At 40.5% G+C, this 24,553-nt stretch overlaps 2 protein-coding genes across 2 annotated transcripts; one reads left to right on the top strand and one right to left on the bottom strand.

Moving 5' to 3' along the window:
• Positions 1-2,968: 2,968 nt before the first annotated feature.
• Positions 2,969-4,479, top strand: map1lc3cl (microtubule-associated protein 1 light chain 3 gamma, like). Its single transcript, XM_006781323.3, has 4 exons — positions 2,969-3,161; positions 3,256-3,311; positions 3,400-3,506; positions 3,678-4,479. The coding sequence occupies exons 1-4, from the start codon at positions 3,104-3,106 to the stop codon at positions 3,865-3,867; spliced, it is 411 nt and encodes a 136-aa protein (XP_006781386.1). The 5' UTR covers positions 2,969-3,103; the 3' UTR covers positions 3,868-4,479.
• A 3,744-nt stretch (positions 4,480-8,223) lies between these two features.
• Positions 8,224-22,728, bottom strand: ehd1a (EH-domain containing 1a). Its single transcript, XM_006781322.3, has 6 exons — positions 21,934-22,728; positions 17,440-17,537; positions 12,106-12,347; positions 11,223-11,393; positions 9,746-9,910; positions 8,224-9,392 (listed from the first exon to the last, which is right to left on the bottom strand). The coding sequence occupies exons 1-6, from the start codon at positions 22,320-22,322 to the stop codon at positions 8,862-8,864; spliced, it is 1,596 nt and encodes a 531-aa protein (XP_006781385.1). The 5' UTR covers positions 22,323-22,728; the 3' UTR covers positions 8,224-8,861.
• Positions 22,729-24,553: the final 1,825 nt, after the last annotated feature.

Raw genomic sequence — 24,553 nt, forward strand, 5'->3', positions numbered from 1 at the left:
TACCTATTTCCACTAAACATTATGCTTTAGAATAATTGCAGGGTAAATAAATGAAAGCAGCTGTGTTTGCCATCCATCCAGTTTCTTTCTCCCGGGTTTCTTATCCGTCTAATTCAGGATTTGGGGTGGGTGGAAGGCGGGGATGAGAGTGGAACATATCCTAGTTGTCACATGTGATACGCTAGTAGTCAAATAGCTTCAAGTTTTAAAAGCTGCTTATACTTATTACTATATGTATAGTAATAAATCATTATAGTTTACGACCTTCTGCTAACATAAGGAAGAGACTGAGCACAGGAATTGTGCTGAAGCAGCTTCACAAAAATAAAGTTCCTACGTGTGGTGAATGACGGTTACCAATGGTTACCAGTCAAGGTGAATCAGGCCCCCTCTCGGGCCCTCAGCTCTCCAGACACCACAGGGGGCAAGGTTTGACCTTATATGGGAAAAAATTCACAACAAAGTTTTTATCCTCTTCTTTTCTTGGGGAAAAAATGCACAGCTAACACAAAAGTGCTTTCGTTTCAGCATCGTTGACACTGTCATGATATCTACTAGTAAAAGTATGCACTCTGCAAAAAGGGTCTTTCCCAAATCTCTTTTTTGTTTGTTTGCTTGCCTGTTTTTTGTACTTTATTTTACAATATGAAGTTCCTTGAGGTGACTGTTGTTGCACATTTGTGTTAAACAGATACAACTGAACTGACATGTTTGTCACTTTTGTGGTTTTCTTGCAACTAAACAGTTTGGATCTTTTAAAATCTTCATTTATTTTGTGATGACAAATAGCATAATCCTTAATTACCTTGTGCTGAGTGACATTCAGTGACCTCTGAGCACTATTTGCTCTCACAGTGAGCTACCCTGGCCAGTCTGCTGTGTTTACTGTATGTGACATGTGGGCAGCTTGGAGTTGGCAGGCATGGGAGGAGAGGATGCCAGAACGGAGCAACACTGCATCCACCCACAAGTTTCAATTGTCTTACTACAGAAGAAGGTTAAAGCCTCAGAAAAAATAATGTTGTGTCATGAATCAATTTTTTTTTTAAATCTGAAAGAAATCTGAGATTAAATCAGAATTCACAGGAAACAGTCAGAATTATGACTTTATTCTCATCAATCAGATTTTTTATTTCTTTAATTTCTGACTTTCCTCTGAAGTCTGACTTCTCAGAATCCAGATTTAAACTCAACATTTCAACTTTAATCTCAGAATTATGATTTTCTTTTCTCACTTTATTCTAAAAATATTGAGAATAGCCTAGTGATATAATAAATGAGAGTAAAGTCAGAAATCATCTCTCGAAATGAAAATTTTGACTTTTTCTCAGCGTTACATTTATTTATGTATTTATTTTAAATTCTGACTCTGTTAGTTAGATTTATATTGTTTTAAATATACTTTATGAAAGTTTTAAAAAGCATAAAGTCGTCAGTTTGGGGAGACAAACTGACAAGAGTTTTTATCACTCCACTAAGAATGAAGCCACTGGGGAAAATGTCACGATAGGCATAGGTGAGCGTCTCCTCTGCAGTGCAGGGGACCTTTAGGCTACCTTCCATCCAGCAGAGGGCAATCTTTATCCAGAGCAGAGCAGCTGTCCATTGCTGCATGAGCTCCTTAAAGAGAAATGCATTGTTCATAACTCAGCTGACAGTTTATTCACAATGGGTTCCACAAAACCTGAACTCACATTTTTGTATAACGAAATATAGTTAAATTACAGTCTTTGTGGAACCAACATAAATAGCTGTCGCTGTGATGATACTTGCTGAACTCTTGTTGCAAAATACTAGTTTTAGCTCCATAACAAACTGACAACTCCAGTAAATTCAGCAGGGAAGCAGCTTTCACGCAGATTTTAGAGCTTCCAAAATAAAAATAGAAAGAGAAGTGTAAAGAGACTGAATAAATAAAAATAATACAGCCCCAGTTAATATAATGATAATAATAACACTAATAATAATATTAAAGTTTATGTGCAAAGCAGAATTGCAAAGTGCTTCTGGGAAACAAAGAATAAAAGAACAAACTAAGAGCAAATTATAAAAACAATTTACAAATCAGTTAAAATGGGCCACACAGCATTCAAAATGACAATACGAAGAAGATACAGTGTGACCTGCTGTAATAAATAACTTAAAATGAAGACAAAAACGATCTAAATGTTAAAAGAATCAGCAGAGTATGGCAAAAATCTACACAAAAACGGATATCAACAGATATCATATACATGATATAAACAAGTCTTTGGCAGTGATTTAAAAGAAGACGCTGATGAGGCAAATCAGACTTCATCAGGCCGGTCAGTCAACAACTGATGAAGCTGGACAGCCAAAGCATAATCGCCCTTTGACCTTAGATGTGATGTGGAAACAACTACAGATTTCTGGCTGAGGATCTAAATGAATGTCTCTGTGTCCATATGTGTGAAACACACACAGCACTTAAAAAGGTAATAAGATAACATTTGGAGCTTGGAGATGCTGCAGACATGAGTAACACAGTACTTCCTGTAATTAGAAGCACACAGGCTCAAGTCACTGTCGTCACTGGTGCTGGCCATTGTTAGTCAAGGGTAAAAGTTTAGCTTAACGTGGGTTAAATGTTCTAAAGATGACCACGGTGTCCTACGTCAGACGCTAAGTGAAAGGATAGAAGTATGGCTCATCTAGTTTTTGAGTGTGACAGTTTGGGTTGTGCAGCTTTGTTTAGGAACCTCTGCTTCTCTTGGAGGCGGGCCTCCTTCGTTACGCTGTGTTCTTCACATAGTGTCCTCCTCTGTGTACGTGACAGCAGCACCGAAATCACAAGCCGACGTGAGAACACTCAGAGAGATAGCCAGTATGTGTGAATCTGTTCTGAAGAGGACACACACACACACACTCACCTCTGCATCCATACACACTTCTCCCCAGGACGAGGAGCGTGTCCTTGTTTGCTGGTGCCACATTTCGACTCCTCCCAGCCCACGCTCCCTATAAAACACGAGTGGTCACCTCAGCTCGTCGGGGTTTGCTTACTTCCACCCGAGGGGACTCTGTCGTTAGCCCGGGCGAGACAGCCTCCATCACCACCAACACTCAACAAAACCAAGCACACATGGCTCCTTTTGAGAAATCTGTGGAAACGGTGCCCTTCAAGCAGAGGAAATGTCTCGGTAGGACAATTTGGTTGACCTTTCACTGAGTGGATGCTTGTTTTTAAAGCATGTGTGTAAAATATGGTCTTCAAATTTATTTATTTTTCTCTAGCAACAAGAAAAAACGAAGTGTGCAGCATTCGGTCTAAATTCCCCAACAAGCTGCCTGTAAGTCGATTCGGCCTAAGATGTTTTAAAGACATAATAGATGCATGTTGTTGAACTTCCTGTAAAGCAGACGTGTTTTCGCTTTTAGGTGATTGTCGAACGTTACATCCGTGAAAGGACCCTTCCCCTGTTGGACAAAACAAAGTTCCTGGTTCCTTATGAGCTCACCTTGGGTCAGTTCCTCTGCCTGCTCAGGTACGTCATCTGTGACTCACAGCAGGTTCTTTTGTTCTGATTTTTAAAGCCCTTTTCTTCTCCTGCAAGTTGTCAGATTTGTCATTCTTCTCCATGCCTCTGCCTCCCTCACATTCTGTCTTCCTTTGTCCTAAAAATCTCAGTCTGCCTCTCCAACTGTCTCCCCTCCAGGAATAAAATCGCTCTGGACTCCACCCAGGCTCTGTTTCTCCTGGTGGCGGAGAAGAGCATGTCCTGCATGTCTTCCAACATGGGGGAGGTGTATACCCGCTACAGAGATGCTGACGGCTTCCTGTATATCACCTATGCCTCTCAGGAAATGTTCGGAGCTCCTCTGCAAGCAGCCGAGCGGCCCTGCTGAGCCTGAAAAGTGATGAAATGAACTGATTTGTGACCAGTGGAGACACCACACAACCAAACCTGGGGAAAAAAGGACAAACTGAGCCAAAGCAAGACTGTTCCTCCCCCCCAAAGAGCACATCTGTCTACCTCGTGAAACCTCCCTGGACTTAAAGACATAACACGAGTCTGTGGTAAAGGCTCAGATTTGGTTTGGGGTCACAGAACTAATTATATTTAAGGGTTTCTATTAGAAGATATTCAGTATATAAACCTTTTTTTTAATTAAGAAAAAAATGTAAGAATTTTTTTAAATTTGAATGTTTGGTGTGTATTTTGTCTCTTTAAACATAAAGAAATGTCTTTCTGTTGAGTTTCAATGCAGATAAACTGGTGTTTGTGTTTGTGGCAGCACTTTCCACCCCCTCCACCAGACAAAATCAGGTTAAACATTGTAACTTCTAAACACTTATATGAAATCTTCCTTCGGCCCATCCCCATCTTCCCTCAAGAATGTGAAACTGTCCAGAAAACATCTTCATTACAGGAAATATTGAAGCACTCCTAGAGGTACATTTGAAGCTGCTCTGATGTGTTCTTAAATCACCAAAAAATAAAATTTTGTCCCAATAAATTATTGGCGTTGTGTGATATTTCCTACACAGATTCTAAGAATATAATTTCTTTTAAATAAGGAGAAACCATCTGGAAGAACAGGATTTATTGATACAGAAATTGATATATTTGGCAGTTAGACTCCGATGACCCATCATGGCAGAACAGAATCCCAGTGGTGATCAGATATAGAACAGGAGTCTAGGTGCTGGTGAAGATTAAGACGGAGGCTTGGATGAAGCTCACTGAATTGTCTGCTAGGTGGAGATGGGGGAGGAGGTGGGTTACACGAATGAGTCTGAAAGGGAGAACGACAGAGAGCGCAGATTTAAACAACGCAAAGTGGATACTGATTGGCTCTAAAAAGGCAGGCAAGAAGATAATTGGACTAGAGTAATGATGACAGTATTGAAATTGACTGTATTGAAAAGCAGTAGTGATGAAGAGAACAGCAAAGCAGCCTAAAACCCAGGAAGGCAGGCGAATGAGTGATTGCAGATCTTCTCATGCATAAGACACGCAAGATTTTTGAGGTGCTGAGTAAGATGGGAGGCTTACAGTTGAAATTACAGATCTGGTTCATTTTGATGACAAGAAAGACAAGTGAAGATTTCAGGCTTTTACCTTTGGAAGTTTTTCGGATATCCTTGGTTAAAGATTGCATTCAGTGTGCAGAAAAAAGTAGGCACACGTCTTAAAAAGTGTCCAATATATAAGGTTTATTCCACAGGTCATTAAGGATGTTCAAACTACAGTAATGCTGACTTGACTTATATAAGATGAGTATTTAATAGCTGCGCATCTTAAAGTTTGCACTCACACATAGGCTACAGGTGCTTCATTCCAAGTGGGCCTCCACATGACTGTGTTACATAAGCCTGACCCAGTCAGCTCCCTGCTGGGGTCAGCATGTCAGAGGGTTGACGTGGAGTGAAGGAGAGTCAGGGGCATGGCTGGAATACAGATGAAAAACAAAGAAGCAGTAGCAGAAAACAGTGGAAGGCAAGGAAGGAAGAGGCGAAAAGGGTGACGTCCTGAGAGAGGAAGGCAGGAAGACGGAAACAATGTAAAGGACAGATATACAGTGTGGAAGAGCGGCTATCCAAACACACAATGTACAGAGGCACAGGGATGCAGAGCCAAACAGCCTCTCTCTTCACACCGGCCTGGGCATTCCAGCAGCTTTCTGTCAGTAAATTATCATACCTGAACAGGAGGAACTCTGGAGCTGCTGCCAGCTGGAAATGATCTGCTTGAACCGGGGAGGATCCCGACTTTTCAGGGGGAAGTAAATGTTTTTGGCTCTGTTTTATTTAAAATCAGAAGCAAAGGAGCTTCAGTAAATTCCAATATTTTCATAGTAAATGGAAAAAAATATCTTTCTAAATTGCATTTCTTTTCCATTTTAAAGGTGGCCACAAATTATGCTTTATGTTCAATTTTAGGAATCTCTTGGTTTCTCTGATTGGCAGAATAATCCAGTCATGTTTCTTAAATAATTTCTTTCCGATTTTATTAGTTATCCTTTTTTCCTCTTTGCATCGGTTTAATGACAAGGCTTGTATTTTGATCTTTATCCTGTGATAGTGATGCAGTGGCTGAAATTCAGGATCAGTGGTTTTTACAACAGTTGTTATATTCAACAACATTTTTGTGCCAGAGAACAAAAAGAAATCCATCTTAAAAGAGTTTTTACCTCTTTAATGGGACACAACAAACAAGCATCCACTTTTGATTAAATTCATTTTGTTTGCAGACACAGTGATGCAACCAACAGTACAATCAGGTAATAAAGTTGTGCATCCTTAAAACGTGCAGCTTATGTCCGTAAGTATTTGGACAAAAAACCCCATGGACATCACCAGATGCGGTCTTCATGGTTAAGATGTTGCGTCAGGTCTTTACTGCTTTCAGTTTTGTTTTGAATAGCTGAAACGCACGCTCTGTTGACCTGAGAACAGGCGACTCACCGGGCCACTGAAGAACATCTGATCAGTTTTGCAGCGTTTGGTTGAATCTGAGCAGAGCGTAGAGCCCTGCATACTTTAGTTGATCCTTCTACTTCTATCAGCAGTCACATCATTAATAAACACTATGACCTGGTTCCACTGCCTCCACCATGTTTGACAGATGGCATGGTATGCCTTAGATCACAAGCCTTTTCTCCTCCCACTGTTCTGGACCAAGTTTATTTCTTATCTGTTCATTTACCTTGTTGTAAACTCCCTTGACAATGATATTCCTACCTCATAATGAGTGTTTTTGAATGCAATCATGCACTTAAATTGTCTTTTGTGGTGTATTAGTGGTGCTGAGCAGCCCGCTGCTCTCACACTTTTTACACATGTACCAGATTAAAGTTAGTGTTCTCTCCCTGATTGGTTTATTTGGGTGTTTCAGCTTAATGATGGTGTACCTTATTTACATTTTTAGTAGCTGTTCACTTGTTTAGTTCCAGTGAACAGCTACTAAATCCAAGATCAACACTTGGAATCAAATGCAGGTCTTTAATCTGGTTAATTTGAAAAGACAAAAAAAATGCTCAATCTGAACCTGGGCGCTGTGTATAAAAATGGCCTTAATGGTTAAAGCATTTTTATGGGCCTAACTGCGTGACTTATGTTAAAGGTGTAACAACACAAAAAGCAATACATTTTTACCATTCAATACAGTAAACCATTCACGTCAAGTATCAATAAGTAAACGACAGAGAAGGGATGGTTATATTAATTTGGGGCACTAAAAATATCAAGTATGCCTGTTGAAGTGTTAGAAATCTGTGCAGCTCCTAATAACTACATAATGTTTACTGTCACCATCACGCATGTGTTGGAAGGGCGTGGGAAAGTAGAATTGCTTACAACTGGTCGAAACACAGCACTTGTAATAACTCAGGAAGACACAAGAGAGCGCCTCTGGACTCTGGATCAGAGGAGAAATATCATGTATCTTATGCTGGCTGATAACTTACTGAGTCACTGTGCAGCGTTTCAGAGTAATTTTAAGATAAGATGGAAACACATGACCATGAGTGCAATGGCGTGTTTTAGGAGGTGAACTGATTCTCTCAACTGATATTCAGTTACATAAAATGATCAGATGAGACCGATGAATCTGCCATTTGGAAAATATGCAAACAAACATGATGAGACGTGCAGTGTATGAGGATGTGTTTGTGCATTTCTTGGAATTGCATAAGTCGTCTTTCTGCATTTCCCTTTACAAACACTGAGAAAACAGCCGATACATATAGGCCTGACGAGTATTATTTATACTTTAGTTGCTTGTTTTGACATCTGACATCTACATTATGCCTGCTCAGGTTATATATCGCACAGATTTATAAAGGCGAATAAAAGTGTATATTATTTCCAGGCTCACTGGAGAGGGTTTCCTGTCTTTCTGTTTACAATTTGTGCTCATCTCTGAGCCCGGACTGAGTTTTTGTAAATTGTCTCCACGTGTCGTGTAAGAGCTCCAGAGAACGCAAGCATGCCTGCCTTCGCCACCGTTTTCAATTTGTCCTTGAAAACATGCAGGCAGAAGCCACTTTCATGGCTAAATGACCTTATATGTCCTCCCAGCCCCCTGCTTTGACTCCGTCTAGCCTACAGAGGGCAGAAGAGCACACTAAACCAATTTAAATTAATACATTAAATATTCTCTGGATGACCTTTGGATGACCTCTGGGTGACACAGTCCTTGACATAACCATTGGTAACAGAAAACCACTACAAATTTAAAGCACCAAACTATGAATCAGTTAAGATTTATTTAGCATATTTATTTAAATGCGTTTCCCCCATTTTAATAAGTAGCTTTCTTCTGACAAACCACTGTTAAATGTGATATAGCAATATTAAATACAAATCCACTTAACCTTTTGAATGGTACAAGCATTCCGTTTTATTTATCCGGCAAAATAATAAAAAAGGAAGCTTCTGGAAAGAGTCAAAGTTAACAGTGAGGAAATACAAAAATAGAGATAAAGCACATCTAACAGCTGTTTCGATTCATTTCCTTTCTCTTTCCCAATTGGAAAAAAAACTAGATTTCTTTGGATCAACATATAACAATATGAAGTGTATATTTGTAAGACATCTTTTACACAGGATGCATAAATCCATGTTCCGCCTCATCGTGTGACCTCCAGCTACCCATCAGTTTGGTAATTGTCCTTCTATCGGTCTGCAAATCAAACCCCTCTCCCGCCGTTTATTTCACACGCACTAAACATTATCCCCAGATTCACAAAGATGGACCCGCCCTCCCTCCCACCCAACCCCCAGATACCCTCCAGTCTCTCTCTGGTGAAAAATACCCCAGGTGCTGCTGTTCTTTCTTGAAGTTAGACACTGCCTGGAGAGCCCTGTGTTGACATCAATGATCTGCAGGGTGCATCTAGGCCTCCACCGACCCACGTTTAGACGGGGGCACCAGGTGGTTTGGCAGCGTGGGAGGCAGCTCGTGGCCCTCCAGCTTTACCTTGATCAGGTGGTTGGCCAGGGCAAACTCCTCGTCGTCGAGGAAGCCATCTTTATCCACATCTGCCAGCTTCCAGATCTTTCCCAGGACTGTGTTGGGCAGCTTGGACTTCACCAACTCCTTCTTGGCGGCAGCGCCGGACACTTTGCCGTTGATGGGAGAGAGGGTGTAGAAGATCTCATCGTACGTGGGCTTGTCGCGACCCACCACCCACTCCAGCTCGTCAATGCCTTCGCTGGCACCCTCACCGTAACCGTGGCCAAAGGGACCACTCATGGTTCCCTCAAAAGCTCCACCCTTGACGGTCTGGCTGGGCATGGTGGCCTCTTCCTGGCGGACCATTGCCATGAGACGTGCGATGTCATTGGCGAGCATGTCCTCCACCGCCTCCAGCAGTTTGGGTTTGAGTGAAGCAAACTTGGTGAAGTCCTGACCGTTTAGCAGCTCCTGAGGGAATGAAGGTGGTTGAGAGAAAACAGGAATTGGTGATAGAAATAGATCAGTCTTCAATGGCTACCAATGGGAGCAACATACAAGAAGCAGGATTTCCTGACAAACCAGGAAAAATAAATCTCATCTCCGTCCTGGCCCATCCTGGAGGGCAAGAGCAGGAAAGAAGGGCAAAGATGTGAAGAGTAAAAGTTGGAAGGTCATTCTACTCTGAACAGCCTGTTTCTAACACTTTATACAACTTTCCAAAAATAGAGTTGTGTTTTCATCAGATCTGTAACTCAAGACAGCACTTCAGTTTTGTCAGGGAAGTGCTTCAGTTCTTTCTTTTTTCCCTTTTTAAATCTTACCTGCATTTTGTCAAGTTTGGGGAAGTCTCCAGGTGAGATCTGGTGCTCCTTCTCTATCTTGTGGTAGATTTCCCCCAGGTTGGCAATCAACTCCTTCTTTTTGGAGTCCTTTCCAAACATACTCGGCATCTCCTTTTTCAGAGAGCTGATAATGTAAGCTTGCACCTGAATGCATAAGAGAAAAAGCAGAAATTCTTAGCACCCTCTGGACTTCTGCATTAAACATTTCGGAGCTACAACATCTGAATTTTGGACTTTTCAATCAGGCAGAAGGCCAAATAAAGGGAACTAGATTTAAAATGGATGTCTGCAGTGTATTTTTAAATTTCAGATACATACATATTGACTAAAAGCAGAAATAGATAAACCCTGTGCTATAATTTATATTAGTCGTTTTAAAACTGACATATGTTCAAACATATCACTGGGCTGACATCTACTTGTGGTGACTTTAAACATGAAACACTAAGTTGCAGGGTGGGGATTGTTTGTTTTTTGGTGTCACCCTATTAGTGACATAAGACAGGGGCTTAAAAAGAATAGAGAGTGAAAATATGACCACATAAATTAAACTCAGCAGCCGAGTCTAAGAATGGTAATCTGTGACAGAAATATCTATTTTGAAAAAATTCAACATATTTTTTTTAACTTTTTGGTCTCTTTAAAGATGTACAATTAAATGAAAAATGACACCAAAATGTAAGAAGATAGGACGGGTCTATGGCTGGAACGTGTAAAAACACAGTCACACATACTACATCGAGACAGAACACAGTGACGCATATTTCCAGCGTAAATAAATGCACATAAAATGTGTTTTCTGACATCGCAGGCTTTCTTCCTAAAGTGTCCAGTGCTGTTTTTCTCTTTTTTTTATTATTTATAATTCATGTTTTTGTTTTTTTGTTTTTTAAATATGCCATTTATAAAAATATGCAAAAAAAAGTCTACTGGTACTTTCAACGGTTTGTGTGGTTTTTTTTTTAGAAGTTTATGATGTGAACGTTACAAAGCTTAGTTTATACTATTACAGTGTTATTTGTCACCTGTACCCCAGATGTAATGTCACCGCTGCTGCTGATTGACATGTGGTGAGCTTGGTTATTTCATGCAGACGCACACCTAACTCCGGTAAACTGCCACATGCACTGAGCTCACTCTATGTGGAAAGAGCAGCAGGCTGAACTCTAAGCTTGTCTATAGACACTCCTATGATCCATCAGTGAGTGACTACTGGATTATCACACACCACAGAACTAGTGGTGGTGTATAGCACTGAATTTTTTAATGCATTTCCTACCAATCTATACCAATTTTATCACTACTTCAAAGGTGAACCTGTGCTGTTTCTCCAAGTATCCATGCCTATCCTTTAAAGGAAGCATAGGTGCTACTCAAGCACTGGTATAAAAGAATGTGGTGCTTTGTGCAATGATCATTGCATCGGGCCAAAGGGTTTAATTTTCTTAATACTGACCTTGGCGAGACGTGCTCGCTTGATGAGGTCATTAAGTTTGCGTAGAGCTGCGTTGCGTGGCAGCGACTGAATGTCCACAAAAAGGTCCTGTTCCTCCGCCTCAAACAACTTCCTGTTGTCCGGGACCAACAAGGGCTGTGCCCAGAATGACCCAATGTACACACGCACCACCTGGAATAAAGGTTTTCCAAGTTAATATCCATTCATCTCCATCAGGTTACACTTTACAGCTCACACCCACGGCAAGAAATTCTCTGACAGGCCACATATGTGACATTGTTCTCATGGTTTTATAAACAGAAGTAAAACATTTATATACTCTAACACAATAAAAACAAGAAAAGAGTGTAAGACTGAGTTAATCAAGAGTACATTTTTAAAAATGTGACTGATTTGTAGTGTTAATCCTTCAAACAGTATATGAACTACAGATCAAAGTCAATGAGTAATTATCTGCACGCTCCAAAGGTTTCCCTGGGATCACTTTATGAATATGGCTCTGGATCAAACATTAACTCAGTAGTCAGGTGGAAAAAGCACAAGTGCTTATGTCACGTGATATCAGCTAGGACATGGGATTTGACATGGATGGTATTTTATCCGCGTTTCACTTTCATTAAGGAGTTTTTTTTCTTAAGTTCCTTGGTAAAGTGAGAACTTGATAACATTGGAAAAGCTATCCAACCTTCGCCCGGAGCTTGGTTTTCACTCTGAAACAGTAACATCCTTTGTTTGCTCCACATGTGTCTAACACTTGATTACTACCAGGCTAGAGTGAAATAATTCTCACAGCGTTACAAATCTTCAGTCAAAAACAGAATTGTAAAAAACAACAACAAAAAAAGCAAAAACAACAAAAGGGCTTTTTTCCCCTCCTTCCCACCTCAGGTGTGTTGATGATTTTACCCAAAGACCACATCAGCGCTCCATAGACCCTCATCAGCTGCTGGGTGCTGATCTGATCTGCCTTGTTGAGCACCACGCGCATTTTGTCCTCGTGATTCTTGAGTGCGCGGATCACCTCGGAGAACTCATCAGAGATATCCAGCTTGTGGGCATCAAACAGGAGGATGATGCGATCCACGCGTTCAGCGAACCACTCGAGCACAGCGGCAAAGTCGTACCCTGGAGAGAGTAAAGAAGAGCTTTTTGAAACATCTTTAAATATATTAAATGTCGCATTACTGGGTTTCTTAACTGGACTGTTTTCCCAGCTCTAAACCTTTTGTCTACAATAAGGTCTGAACAACATTAAAACTTAGGTAGGTGTGTATGCTGCTTGAAATCAAGTTTCCCCAACAGATGATGCATTGCCATTAAAACAAAAACAAGACAGTACATGTTAAATTCAGCCATGTTACGAATTATTATAGTGTCATGCTGTTAGCATATGGGAAGTGATAAAGAACTGTCATGACTAGATAAGCTCACAGTGACACACATAGCAGGCTACATTGTCCTGGGTATCAGTGTGCACTATTATCTTCCAATGTTTGTTCATATTCTACTTGAGCACATCAAGTGCAACGGTGTGGCAGCCATCTGACCGGAAAGAAACTCCAATAACTTGCATCTTTAAAGAAGTTTAGTTTTGGACTCTACACATATTTATATTCCAAGTAATGTTTAGATAAGGAATTTCAAGAGGCAGGTCTTTTTCCTCTGATTACTGATTAACTGACTTTACTGCTTTACTTAGACAGAGACAGAGAGGTATAAAGGTAAGTTTAAACCACAGTCCCTCTGGATAATCTGAAGCATGACATGTTTTTTTTCTGGCCTGCAGCAGGCCGTGGGAGGTTGACAATGCGGAGCCTGTTACTTTGTCTGGCATAACCTAGTACATCTGACCCTTTAAAAACAAACAATTGAACCATCAATGTAACAAAAAACATTTTGAAAATTGTGTTGCAACATTGAAGGGTGGGTGACTCCTGTGGAGCTGGCTAAAAACTTTTTTCTTTGGAGGTTTTAGCCTCAGGAATAAAATGACCTCTGGACAAAGCAGATTCTGCAACGTGCCTTAGAGAAACCAAGCAATGAAGGATCAACAGAAAGCAGGAAGACACATACTTGATATAAGGTCTTAAACTGAAAACGCTATACACTGTAACATCTTTTTTTTTTTTTTTTTTTTTTTTTTTTTTTAAAGTGAATAGCTTGACCAGAATGTGCACTACACACACTTCTATAGCCGCCTGAGCACAGAAACTTACTGTACCATTCACTTCCTTTGGTTATTTGAGAAACTCGGGGCAGAGTCAGATTGCATAAATTGGCTTTTCCCCCCCAAGTTTTCATTTGCCTCAAGAACTTGAGGAGGAGGAGCGAAAAGAGCAGTGGTTTTCATTAGTGTGTGCATTCTTTTCTGAGCCAATGAGACAATCGCTCTAAAAGCTCATCGCACCAGCTGCACAATTGACGGCAGATCTGCAGCTCATGCATTCCAACACGGCTGGCTTTTGTCCCTGTCCAAACACATGTATAGAAAAGAGCAACGGAGAGATACGGTCGAAAAAGCAACTCTGTGATAGAGACACGAAGAGGGAGACATGGAGATAAAAAGAGAATAAAGAGGGAACACTGAGAGAGTAAAAGTGAAAGTAAAATGACAACGTCTGGATGAATATAGCAGATGGATACTGGAAAATTAGTTCATGCGTGTAACATGTGAAAGTAAAGGGGCATCATAAAGGGGGACTGCTTCCAGTTAAGGATCCCAGTGGGAGCCAGCTGAGGATATTTGTTCATTCCATCTTAAGTCTGTTTTTAAACGCACATGTCAGGGAATCGCAGAGGCAGCTGCTCAAGGCCGACTTAGTTAGAACACATAGCATTAACAACTGCTGTGTCTGTACTATACGCACAGACATGAAGGGATAGAGCCATGCGCTCATGACTTCATGGCTTCAAAATCATGTGCCTCTTAGACAGAGAGCAGATGATTGGAAAAACCCCTGAGCATATTTTCATTCAGAATTCTGGGAATGTCGAAGGACTAGTTTGGAATTCGAGAAACAGAATTCCATATCACAGCACAGCAGCTATAAAACAACAGATAGGACTTAGCATAAAGTTGTGCGATATGCCAAGGTCTGTTAAACAAAAGGCTAACAGAAACAACCAGCTTTAAACATCTGTTTGCTGCACATTTACTTCACAGCAAGGACGCATATTTCCAGAAAGTGACATCCTCTTCTTCAGAATAATCCTTAAGTGTTATTTTTTATCTCTTAATAGTGGCAGGCTCAGCCTTTTTTTAAAAAAAAATGTATTTACAATCTGCTTACGTGGACATTTACGCTCACTTCCAGCTCCAGATGTTTATTCTTAGACTCTAGTAGAGTTTTGCACGAGTCACAGTTTAGTTTATTAATGCAGGTCATTGGTGCAAGCCCTCCGTTCATCCATTGCCTGAAACAAACTGTTTTTACTCTCTCTCTTTAAGACATCCCTCTTCTGACTGGCTGCCTTGCAAAGGTTTGTATAGCAGGTGGGTGGGGTTTTTATGCTCACAGAAGGAGACTGGTGTCTGAGGTGACCACATTAGGAACATCCCCTCTCTATGGCAATATAAAGAGCCAAGAGCAGGAAAAAACACTGCATGAGATTTTGGCATACAGGAATTACTTTTCATTGCACATTTTTGTATAATCTTACTTGCACTTCTTGCTTACTGTTTCAGTCCTTTGCTATGTTTAACAGGAGCTCCCACCAATGTAAGAGCGCATACATGACAGAAAAAATGGGCTACAAGTCCCCTCTAATTTTGCTAAATAGCATTAAAATATCATTGTCAATTCATCAGCACTGCTTGTCGGAAAACACACCACCTAGTTCCAGTTTTACTATAGCTTTTGCCACTTCATAGTTTACTAAGGAACAAGCACTGAACCACACATGCTGACCTAATCAAAAATAAATACAGTCCAAGTGTTATGCAATAAAAAAAGCACCATATACATAAATCGATTTCACGTTTCCTGATTTTTTCCTGAAAACTTTTGTAATAATTTCGAAGTTATGTCAACAGCCTGCACATTTGAAATTGTGCAATGCGGATCTACGCTAAAAACTAGAGACGTAGCAATCTGTGGAAACGTGAAATAATATCATAGCTTCCTGTAGATCTGGTACAAAACAGATCTGCCATTATTCTGGGTGAGGCACACATGACCGTCAAAGTTGAGCAGCACAATCCAATCAGTTGTTTTTATATATGACACAGTTAGTACAGTATGTCTGCAGTACCGTATTGTATTCATGTTTATACAGAAACAGAGGAGAGGATAATGTCTGTAAGACAGTGTGTATGCGGAGGACAGTCTCTTTGACAGCAAGAATGTAGGAGTATGTGCTGTATGTATACAGCTGTTTAAGGTATTAAACATCAGATTTAGCCTCCTCGTGTCTTTAGTCAGGGTCACTTTTCCGTGTGCCAAATCTCTTTATTCATACTCAGATGTGTACCTCCGTTTCTAGGTCTACACTTGTCTGGCCTTGTCAGTTTCTCTGGCCTTTCTCTTGGGCGGGGGGCGGGGGGACTAGAACTACAGGCTAATTTCATAATCAGTTTTTCTTTATTTAGCTTAATAGTCTTCTTTTTTCCATTTCTTCATATAGTCCCTCACAGGAAACAACTGCGATAAAGAGCAGCCTGTAAAGAAGCTGCCAAACACAGGCGGTGGTGGATAAGGGGAGGGCAGTCTTGGGAAACTCTGCTATGTTTGCCATTTTACTCCACTTCCTGTCTCTGGGGTGTACAGAAACCTGTGCTTATATATGTGCTTCCTCTCAAACACACAGAGCAGGTGGGGGGGAAAAAGAAGAAGCTATGTTTTGTTTGTAAGATCATCAAAAGTTACAAGAAAAGTGTGTATGTGGCAATTCTGAAATTACCCTGCAGGTCGAAGCATTGCTGAAGCATGCAGATAAAAATATAAATTGATTTATTTCCACAGAGTACAGGGAATGATTCAGATCTGTAGTGATAAATAGTACATAGGAAACAGAAAGGGTAAATCAAGTTTAAAAAAGTAGTAATAAAGCTCACTTATCGCAAGGCGCCTTATACTTTTAAGATGGAAGCAGGAAGCTCCTCCCACACATGAACAGTGGCTTGCAGAGCTCATGAGGTTTTTACATTTAGAAAAGATGGGATATACACTGGCAGGTTCAACCACCAAATTTCTTAAGGCATGGCAGCCATTCCTGATGTACATGGAAACATTTAAAATGACCACCTTATCATGACCGCATGCCATATCTCTATATCACTATCATAGTTAACTGTACACTGAATGTCCCTTATGCATTTTATTTTTATATTTGTTTGTTTGTTTTTTGTTGTTTTGTTGGGGTTTCTTTGGTTTGTTTGTTTGTTTTCCTTCTCTATTTCTGTTATCTTTTGGGGTATTGTAAATACTGAACAGCAAACTACTGTATGTTCAATGTTTTGTTATTAACATGCTGCTGTGACTGAAAATAAAATTTATAAAAAAAAATTAAAAAAGTAGTAATAAAGCATATAAAAATAGGAAGAATGGTAATGCAGGAGGCAAATTTTCATACCTTTTTAGATTTGATTAGAATACAAGAAGGATTTAAATGCCATCTAGTATAATTATTCCCTACTATATCTTTTTATTCCTGGAGCTTTGCTTAAAATAGTCCTTATTTATCTTATACCGGGCCTTGGTCTTGGGCCTCAGCTCTGTTTTAGCTCCTCTCCCCTTCAGACAATTTCTCATTGGTCACCCCAGCTTTGCAAACAAATAAGGGGAGGCCCAATAAATTCTCTTTGAAGGCGCTGAAGAGCTACAGAGAATGAAAAGTGCTATGTGGCCTCTTGGCACTGTCATGCTGTTGAGGTTTCCATCAGATCTATGTAACCTGTTTGGTTAGGCATCGACCTAGAGGTGTTAAAGAAGCTAAATACAGGTTTGACAACACAGTGAGCCAAACTGCTGCAGTAAATTGGCAGTGCATTTGCTAAACAGAGACAGGCTTGGGGAAAGGAGGGTATGTTTGTTGTTTCAACATTTCTTTTTCACAAGTGAAGTTGTCACTTCCTGTGGTTTTATTTTGCATACATGCAATGCTTTCTGATTGCGCTTGTTTCTGGGTTCTGAGCAGTGGGTGTGGTATGGTAGAGTTTTAAGAACATGAAACAAGGCGTATGTGAAAGGTGGGAAAACTGGATGTATGTGAGGCAGACCTCTGCTTATCCTCTGCTTCTCCCCTGACAGGATTCCAGGAGTATCAATGATGCTGATGCTCTCCAGGACGGGGTTAGGCATCTGGGCACACATGAACCTGCCAAGGAGGTAGAGAGGGGGAGGAGGGGGTGAGAGACACAGAAGCACAGAGAGAGGAGAGAAAAAGAAAGTGAAAGAGCATTATGAAAGAGAGAGGGAGAGATTGGATCAAGAATAACAGGCACAGGGGTGTAAAAGGAGAGAGGGATACAAAACCGGTTAGGTGAGAATGCTTACATAGAACTCCTATTAAACAGATATTAATCTTGAACTTTGTAGCAACAATATCTCAAGCATAACATAATGTTCTTTCTTGTTGGAAGAAACCTGAAGCTAATATAAAATAGGAGTCGGTTAACAGGACAAAGCTGGGGTTTAGAGGACAGCTACAATCTCATTTTACAAATCCTTGATGCCTTAAGGTAAACTAAAAATGTACATTTCTGAAGCTAACAGTTATTCTACATCTGCCCTTTAATGTTCAACTAATCCTTTGGTTTATAAAGTGTGTGGTTATTGTAAAAGACTGCTACCAACTGCTGCTTTTAGCACACTTGATTCAATATTTTTAAGATGAAATGAATGGACGTGTGACATTTTTTTTGCTTAAAGACTTGCTTATTATCAATAATGGCTTATCAAAGCAGTAATTTCTTTTTGTCGTTCAACAAGCTGATTAATTATTTCAGCTCTAGTTTGGATGTTTTGCCCTCAACAACAGTGAGGCTACATAATTATACAGTCAGATTTTCCAAACGGCGTGACAGCCATGCTTTTAGGTCAGCACTGATGTAAGAATATTTAATAAGGGAAACATATGAACAATACATGATAAGCCATAAATTATATGCCTTAGTCATTCCCAGTGCGACATAATTCACTTTACAATACTCTCATCAAGCTGGGACACTGCGGTTTAAATTTTAAAGCCGAGTGTGAGCCCTTAAACAGAAATGAAGCCAAGAAATACAAACACAAACAGATATAAGAATGAAAGTAGATGACTGCTTTTGCATACAGCCCCATTGTCTCACTCAGGACAAAGAAGGGGATTGTTAAGACACCACACACTCAGGAGTACTACTTCTCACACTCTGTTGCCCTTTCAGTCAAACTGAACTGATACTCACAACATGAGCTCAGAAGCAGCAGGTCATAAGACTGTGGGGAAAAAAATCGTGCTTTTACATTCCTGCTGTGACCGCGCTGAGAGCGCATGCACGCACACACAAGAAAACCCTAACAAAGCGGGGAAAGGAAAAATCCACAAAGAGCAACTCAAAGAAATATAAGAATAGGGCTTCCTGCATAGAGGCCCTGTGTATTAATGTTCCAATAATAAACTACAAAAAGATAACAAATGTGCAGGTTTTTCACTCTCTCGCTCTTAAAGCTTTTCCATTTCAGCCATCTATCCAAACATTTTTCCACATAGAGCTGGCAGGAAAAAAAATGTTCCAATGAACTTGAGCTGGAATTCTTTGAAACGGAGGGCCCAAGGGGACGAGGGGGGACGATGCATGAGCATATCAAAGATCCTTCAGTTTTTCACTATATCTTCAGAAAGTGGGAAACGCACCACAGTGTAAAAGACATCAAGCCTATGCTGTGATAGCAAATCTGGCTCCAGCTAATGACCTCCTGACCTATGACCTTCCCTCACGTCCTAACCTCAACTTCCCTGAGAGAAGAGGAAACTGGGTATCTGTCATTACTGCTGGAGATGCAAACAGCAGGTTACAACTGTGTGACTTTTCCTTCTTCCTGTGAAGTCTTGCCTCGTGTGGGTGAATCAATCATTTTACTACACACATACCTACACAGGTCTTCATGCTAACCTCTGTATAAGAGTGTACATGTGTCGGCCGCTATCACAACAAAGTGCAGAGTCAGCACCCTGGAGGAGTACAGGATGGAGCAGGATAAAGTGGGCCGGGGTGGGCCAGTGCGGAACTTGAGCTCTGCTGACTCCGATTTTACTGACTAAACATTTACAGAAAGCACTGACATACACTGAGGGCCTCTGACTGCAGTTGAATTTAACATAAAAGGGGAAGAAGAGCTAAAACATTTGCATGCTTATCTAGGTGTAAAAGAAACTGGGTTACTTTTGTGGAGACACTCAGAACAGAATCACTGCACAAACAATGAAAGGTCAACCACAAGTCAATAAATTAAATATATATATTTTTTTAAACCACCAAAATTGGGAAGCTACCTACTATTTTGGGCTTAGAAAACCCAAGAGAAAGCTCTGCATTTGAGGATCACATGACTGATTTCTGTTTACTCACTTCATAAATAACTGCTTATACTGAGAGCCTGGTATTTAAAGGCTAATCTGAAGTTTGAATGACTATAGTTAAGAGCTATTAAAAGAAGCTGCCCTGACAGTCTCATTCAGTCAATTACCAATGTGACCCTTGATATTACCTACCTAGCTGAAGACCAGGCTAAATTCTTTGACTTCCTGAGAGGAAAATGGAAAACTGGCCTCAGAAGTATGGTTCAGAAGTCAGCCTGGTTCTAAATGTTTATCTACATCCAGTTCTTCGTGGAAAATTTTAATCAATTTATCAACTTGCAGGCCACTTCTTGGCTAAATGCCACGTGAGCTGTTTAAACAGTTCATACACCTGCTATTGTCTTACCCACATATCCTGTTGTGTGTGATCATGTGAGCTCTAAACCAGCATATGCCCGCTCATGTCTGTGTATGCTTCTGAGACAGAGATGCACACTGAAGTGAAAGACTACCACAAGTCCCACAATACCGCAGGACTGTTTCCAGCAGTTTGGCAAATGATGCTACAATGGACAATAGCTTTTGTTCAAATCTTATCTGTCTTTCCTTCAAGTCAGTAATAAAGCCATAGTGACCAATGAAGTCTTAGAGTCCCCTATTCTTACTTCACATTTTCAAGTTTGAGTGATGACACTTGGCAAAGGTTTGACACTCATGCGAGATAAACCAAACACTCTACAATAATAAAGGAAGGGCTGTCATTAGATAATGGGAAATTAGTCCAGCTAGGGAAGTGTCAAGTTGAGTGTTTGCGCTACCCTACCTACACCCACATAATACCCTGAAACTAATAACAGAACAAGTATTATGACTGTCCCAGAGTTTTTTTTCAGTTGTGCATTATTTGTTAATCCCACTCAGGGTGCGACTCAGGCAGAGAAGGGGGGCATACCTATATCCTCTACAGGAAATGACATAATCAACAATCAGATGTTTGACATATGATGTCAAATTCCACCCCACCAAAAGCCCCCCAGCACCTAGGAGACTGGACTCAGATGTTTTAAGAAACGTCACACTGGCTCTGGCTCACTGCACATTGCTTGTGCAGTTTCGCTTGCACTCTGAGCTGGGAGGAGCATTTACTCAATGAAACACTCAAAGATTGAGCTGTCCTTGGCGCTCTCTGGGTTTGAAAGAATACCCTAGAATCAGTTTTCTATGCCATTTATTTAATTTTATTCTGCTGTTTTTGATTATTTCTGCATTCTTGTCATAATTAAATTGTATTAACTGGTAAACGACCCACAAGGGGAATACTTCTGAGTCATCTGAGTGTTTGCTGGGGGACATTTTTGTTGGATTAGGACATGAGCTGAGTAACAAATATAAAAGTAATTAATATTTTGGGAGTGGCTGTGGAGGTTTCCCCATAATCTCTTCGTTATCTGGATCATGGACTAGACTTGACCAACTCCACATAAGCCAGTCTAGTAGTGCCAAAAAAGTATGTTACAATAGTCAAAATCGATAACCACACCTTTAATCCTTTGTGATAGGACTATATAAGATCACAGGTAGCGGATGAGGGAGTTGGTTTACCATGCCAAAGGACATGAAAGTTATGGCTTCATGATTTGAGGACAGGACAAGGTCGGCATGCTCCCTAGCAATATAACCTTCAACTATTTCTAAGTTCAAGAGACCACACTGGTGAGACAGGGAGAAAATGGTCAGCCAAGAGTGACTCTGCCAGGTGGCGAAGAAGATCATTTGATTGGTAGCATATGATACAAAGTGAAAGGGAAAGGCTAGTGGGAAAAGGTGTTGGAAAGCACCTTCCAACCCTCTGCTTTATATACAAGCTACATCTGTCATCTATTGACACAAAACACCAGCATTCTTTTAAGATGATGAAAGAGGTAAAGCCCTCACAGTCTCGGCTCATTTTAAAAGATTGTGCAACAGCATAATGTGAGAATGTACCTTGAAACGTGTCGTACATGTGAGAACATGTAGGAGTGCATTTAAAAACAGGGCTGCTGTGTTATTATGAGTTTCTTAACAGCACTAAAGTGAGTATTCGAGTCAGCCCCATTCATTTCATTCACAGAGTAATGAATAACCCTGGGAGGTGGAGGTCGTGGTGGGAGTCATATAATTTTTCATATCCTCTTTGATAGAATGGAGTCCTGCTCACTGGCTTTACCTGTTGAGAAATGCGTTGCCAAAGGCGTTGAGCTTGCGGAAGGGCTTCTTGGGATCGACAACCAGGGCATTACCCGGTATCACCCCCTCCTGATCCCCGTGCATCACCGCGATGAAAGAGTCTGTTGTCGGCTCCGGGCCAATCCGCATACCGGGGAAGTCCTGCTCCATGAGGTGCCGGATAAATGTGGTCTTCCCGGTGGAGTACTGGCCGACCAGGAGAACCATGGGCTTGTTATCAAAGTCGGCATCTTCGAGGGCTGGGGAGTGGAAGTCGTGGAATCGATACGTGTCCTCTAGCGGGAACAGTTTGGTCCGGTAAAGCCGCCGCAATCCGTCCGACACGTTCTGAAACAGCTCGGGATCCTTCTTCAAGTTTTTCCTGAACATGGTTGCTTCTTTTCGCCTACTTTGACACAAGGGTTTCAGTCTCCCCTTTAATAAGTATCGAATTTAGAGGTGTGGGTGCTCACACCGCCGAGAGAGTAGCTGCCTGCTGGTATAAAGCTACGGACTGGGCGAGGCTGAAGTTTTTGTCCCCACCCTCCTCTTTGCTAGCTAGCCACGCAACTGCGAAGTCAGTCATTCAAGGAGGACTCCTTTTTCACTGGACGTTATCTAACGTGACGTGACGCGACACGACACGCCACCATAAACACTAAGCTGCGGTCAGATAGATGCAGTCAATTGCTGCTTAAATGTCAGACAGCAAAACCGTTTATTGGCTTGCCAGCCGACTAGCCACCTGCTGACAGTTGGTGAACCACCGAAGAGGACTTATTCCGGAAACAGTATTTTTTTTGCGCGGACTACCACTACAGTCTGTATTTCACAATAAAAGCCTCTGTTCTTCATAACCCATATGAAAACTTTGATGAAAGCATGTATTCATTCATTTGTTCATATATATGAACCTGTGAAGCTTCCAATAACATTGTGAATGTTTTATTTCACAATAAAAGCCTCTGCATGAAAAGTTCATACACATACAGTAGTGTGAAAACGCGCTTACCACCTGCCTGATTTCCAGTTTTTTTTGTATATTTGTCATGGTTAAATGTTTCAGTTATTATTAATGAGGAAAAAATCCAAATAAAAACGTAAACAAATAAACAATGAGAGTGTAGCGGCAGTTATTTTAATATATAGAAAAAGCATATCATATGAATGTGGAGGGAATGTCTACTAATTAATATTAGGGAAATGTGTATAAATAGTAGAATGTTCCGATGGATTAAGGACTTCTTAACAGACAGACAAATACAAGTAAGGGAGGGGAGGGTTTAGCAGAAAATTGAACGCCACAAAGGAGCATTGTGAGCAGACTATTTTTTTAATGTTGCTAAATTTGTTTAAGGATGTAGAGGGTGGGATCGGGTTATCACTTTTTGCAGATGATGGGGCAATGTGGAGAAGAGGAAGAAATTTAAAATTGATTATACAGACGCTAAGGGGAGCAGAAGTGGAAAAGTGATCGCATAATTGGGGGGGTTTAAATATTCAGTTGATAAGACTAAGAGAATGTTTTTTACAAGGAAAAGCATTAGGAAAAGCATAGTGATGAAATTAAGCTCACACTATATGGGTAAGAGTTAGAAAGGGTAAAACAATTTAAGTTTTGTGGGTTGTAGTGTGATGAAAGGATGACATATTCTAAAGATGGTGGATAAATGCAAAAATGTGTTAAATATAATGAGGTGCTTAGTTAAAAGTGACAGGGGAACAGGCAGAACTTCCTTGAAAGCCATATACACTGAATTAATCGGGGCATAATAAGGCAGAAAATAAAGGAAAAGTGGCAAAAACAATGGGACAGATGAGAACATAGAACAGGTTTTAGTGCATTGTGTATTGAAATATGAATCCAAAATCCCAAATCAAATAGCACAAATCTCAGACATGAAAAAGTCCCATATTTTCAAAACACACACACAAAACCCCCCCAAAAAACACAGATTTTTTTTAAGAATAGAGTCATGTCTTCTCAAGAAACACTTTCACTTTGTAAGGGTGCAACAAAGTCATCTCCACAGGCAAAACAAACAGGGAGTCCCACATCCCCCTGCATACAGGCTGGAGAGCTAGTGCAACAGTCTAGGATATGGCTCTATCACAACTTTTTTAAGTATACAGTCCCCCTTCACAGCAACAGCCACAACAGACAGATTTTACACAAAGAAAATGTCAAATACCCAATAATCCATACTAGGAGCATGCAATTAGCCAGAGAGAGTTTAAAGAACTGTCTTTAAACAGGAGGCGACCCTGAGGCTTAGCAATACTGGGTGAAATCCAAATGCTTATAACTGCAGTGTCACCAGACGACCTCTCTATTCTCTAATATTGTTTTACTACGCTAAACATTTTCTTAGTGTCCGGATGCCACTAGGAAAGTGTATTATGCTAAATGTGTTACTGTTATGAACAACAACCCATATGAAAACTTTGATGAAAGCATGTATTCATTCATTTGTTCATATGTATGAACCAGTGAAGCTTCCAATAACATTCACTATGAATTAATATTCACTATATTGTGTTTATGTGCAGTGTTTGTAGTGGACAAGAAACAGTGATTTAGTTTTGGTTTGACTTTTCATGATAATGATTGTGTTCTCAGG

The sequence above is a fragment of the Neolamprologus brichardi genome, chromosome 2, assembly GCF_056152115.1.
Source record: "Neolamprologus brichardi isolate AB-2024 chromosome 2, ASM5615211v1, whole genome shotgun sequence".
Classification (NCBI taxonomy): Eukaryota; Metazoa; Chordata; class Actinopteri; order Cichliformes; family Cichlidae; genus Neolamprologus; species Neolamprologus brichardi.

Excerpts from the sequence above, each read along its gene's own strand:
- map1lc3cl (XM_006781323.3), top strand. The coding sequence starts at position 3,104 with ATGGCTCCTTTTGAGAAATCTGTGGAAACGGTGCCCTTCAAGCAGAGG. Across the intron at positions 3,312-3,399 it reads AATTCCCCAACAAGCTGCCT|GTGATTGTCGAACGTTACAT; the intron begins GTAAGTCGATTC and ends TTTCGCTTTTAG. Across the intron at positions 3,507-3,677 it reads CAGTTCCTCTGCCTGCTCAG|GAATAAAATCGCTCTGGACT; the intron begins GTACGTCATCTG and ends TCTCCCCTCCAG.
- ehd1a (XM_006781322.3), bottom strand. The coding sequence starts at position 22,322 with ATGTTCAGGAAAAACTTGAAGAAGGATCCCGAGCTGTTTCAGAACGTG. Across the intron at positions 17,538-21,933 it reads GGCAACGCATTTCTCAACAG|GTTCATGTGTGCCCAGATGC; the intron begins GTAAAGCCAGTG and ends CCTCCTTGGCAG. Across the intron at positions 9,911-11,222 it reads AGCGAGCACGTCTCGCCAAG|GTGCAAGCTTACATTATCAG; the intron begins GTCAGTATTAAG and ends TTATGCATTCAG.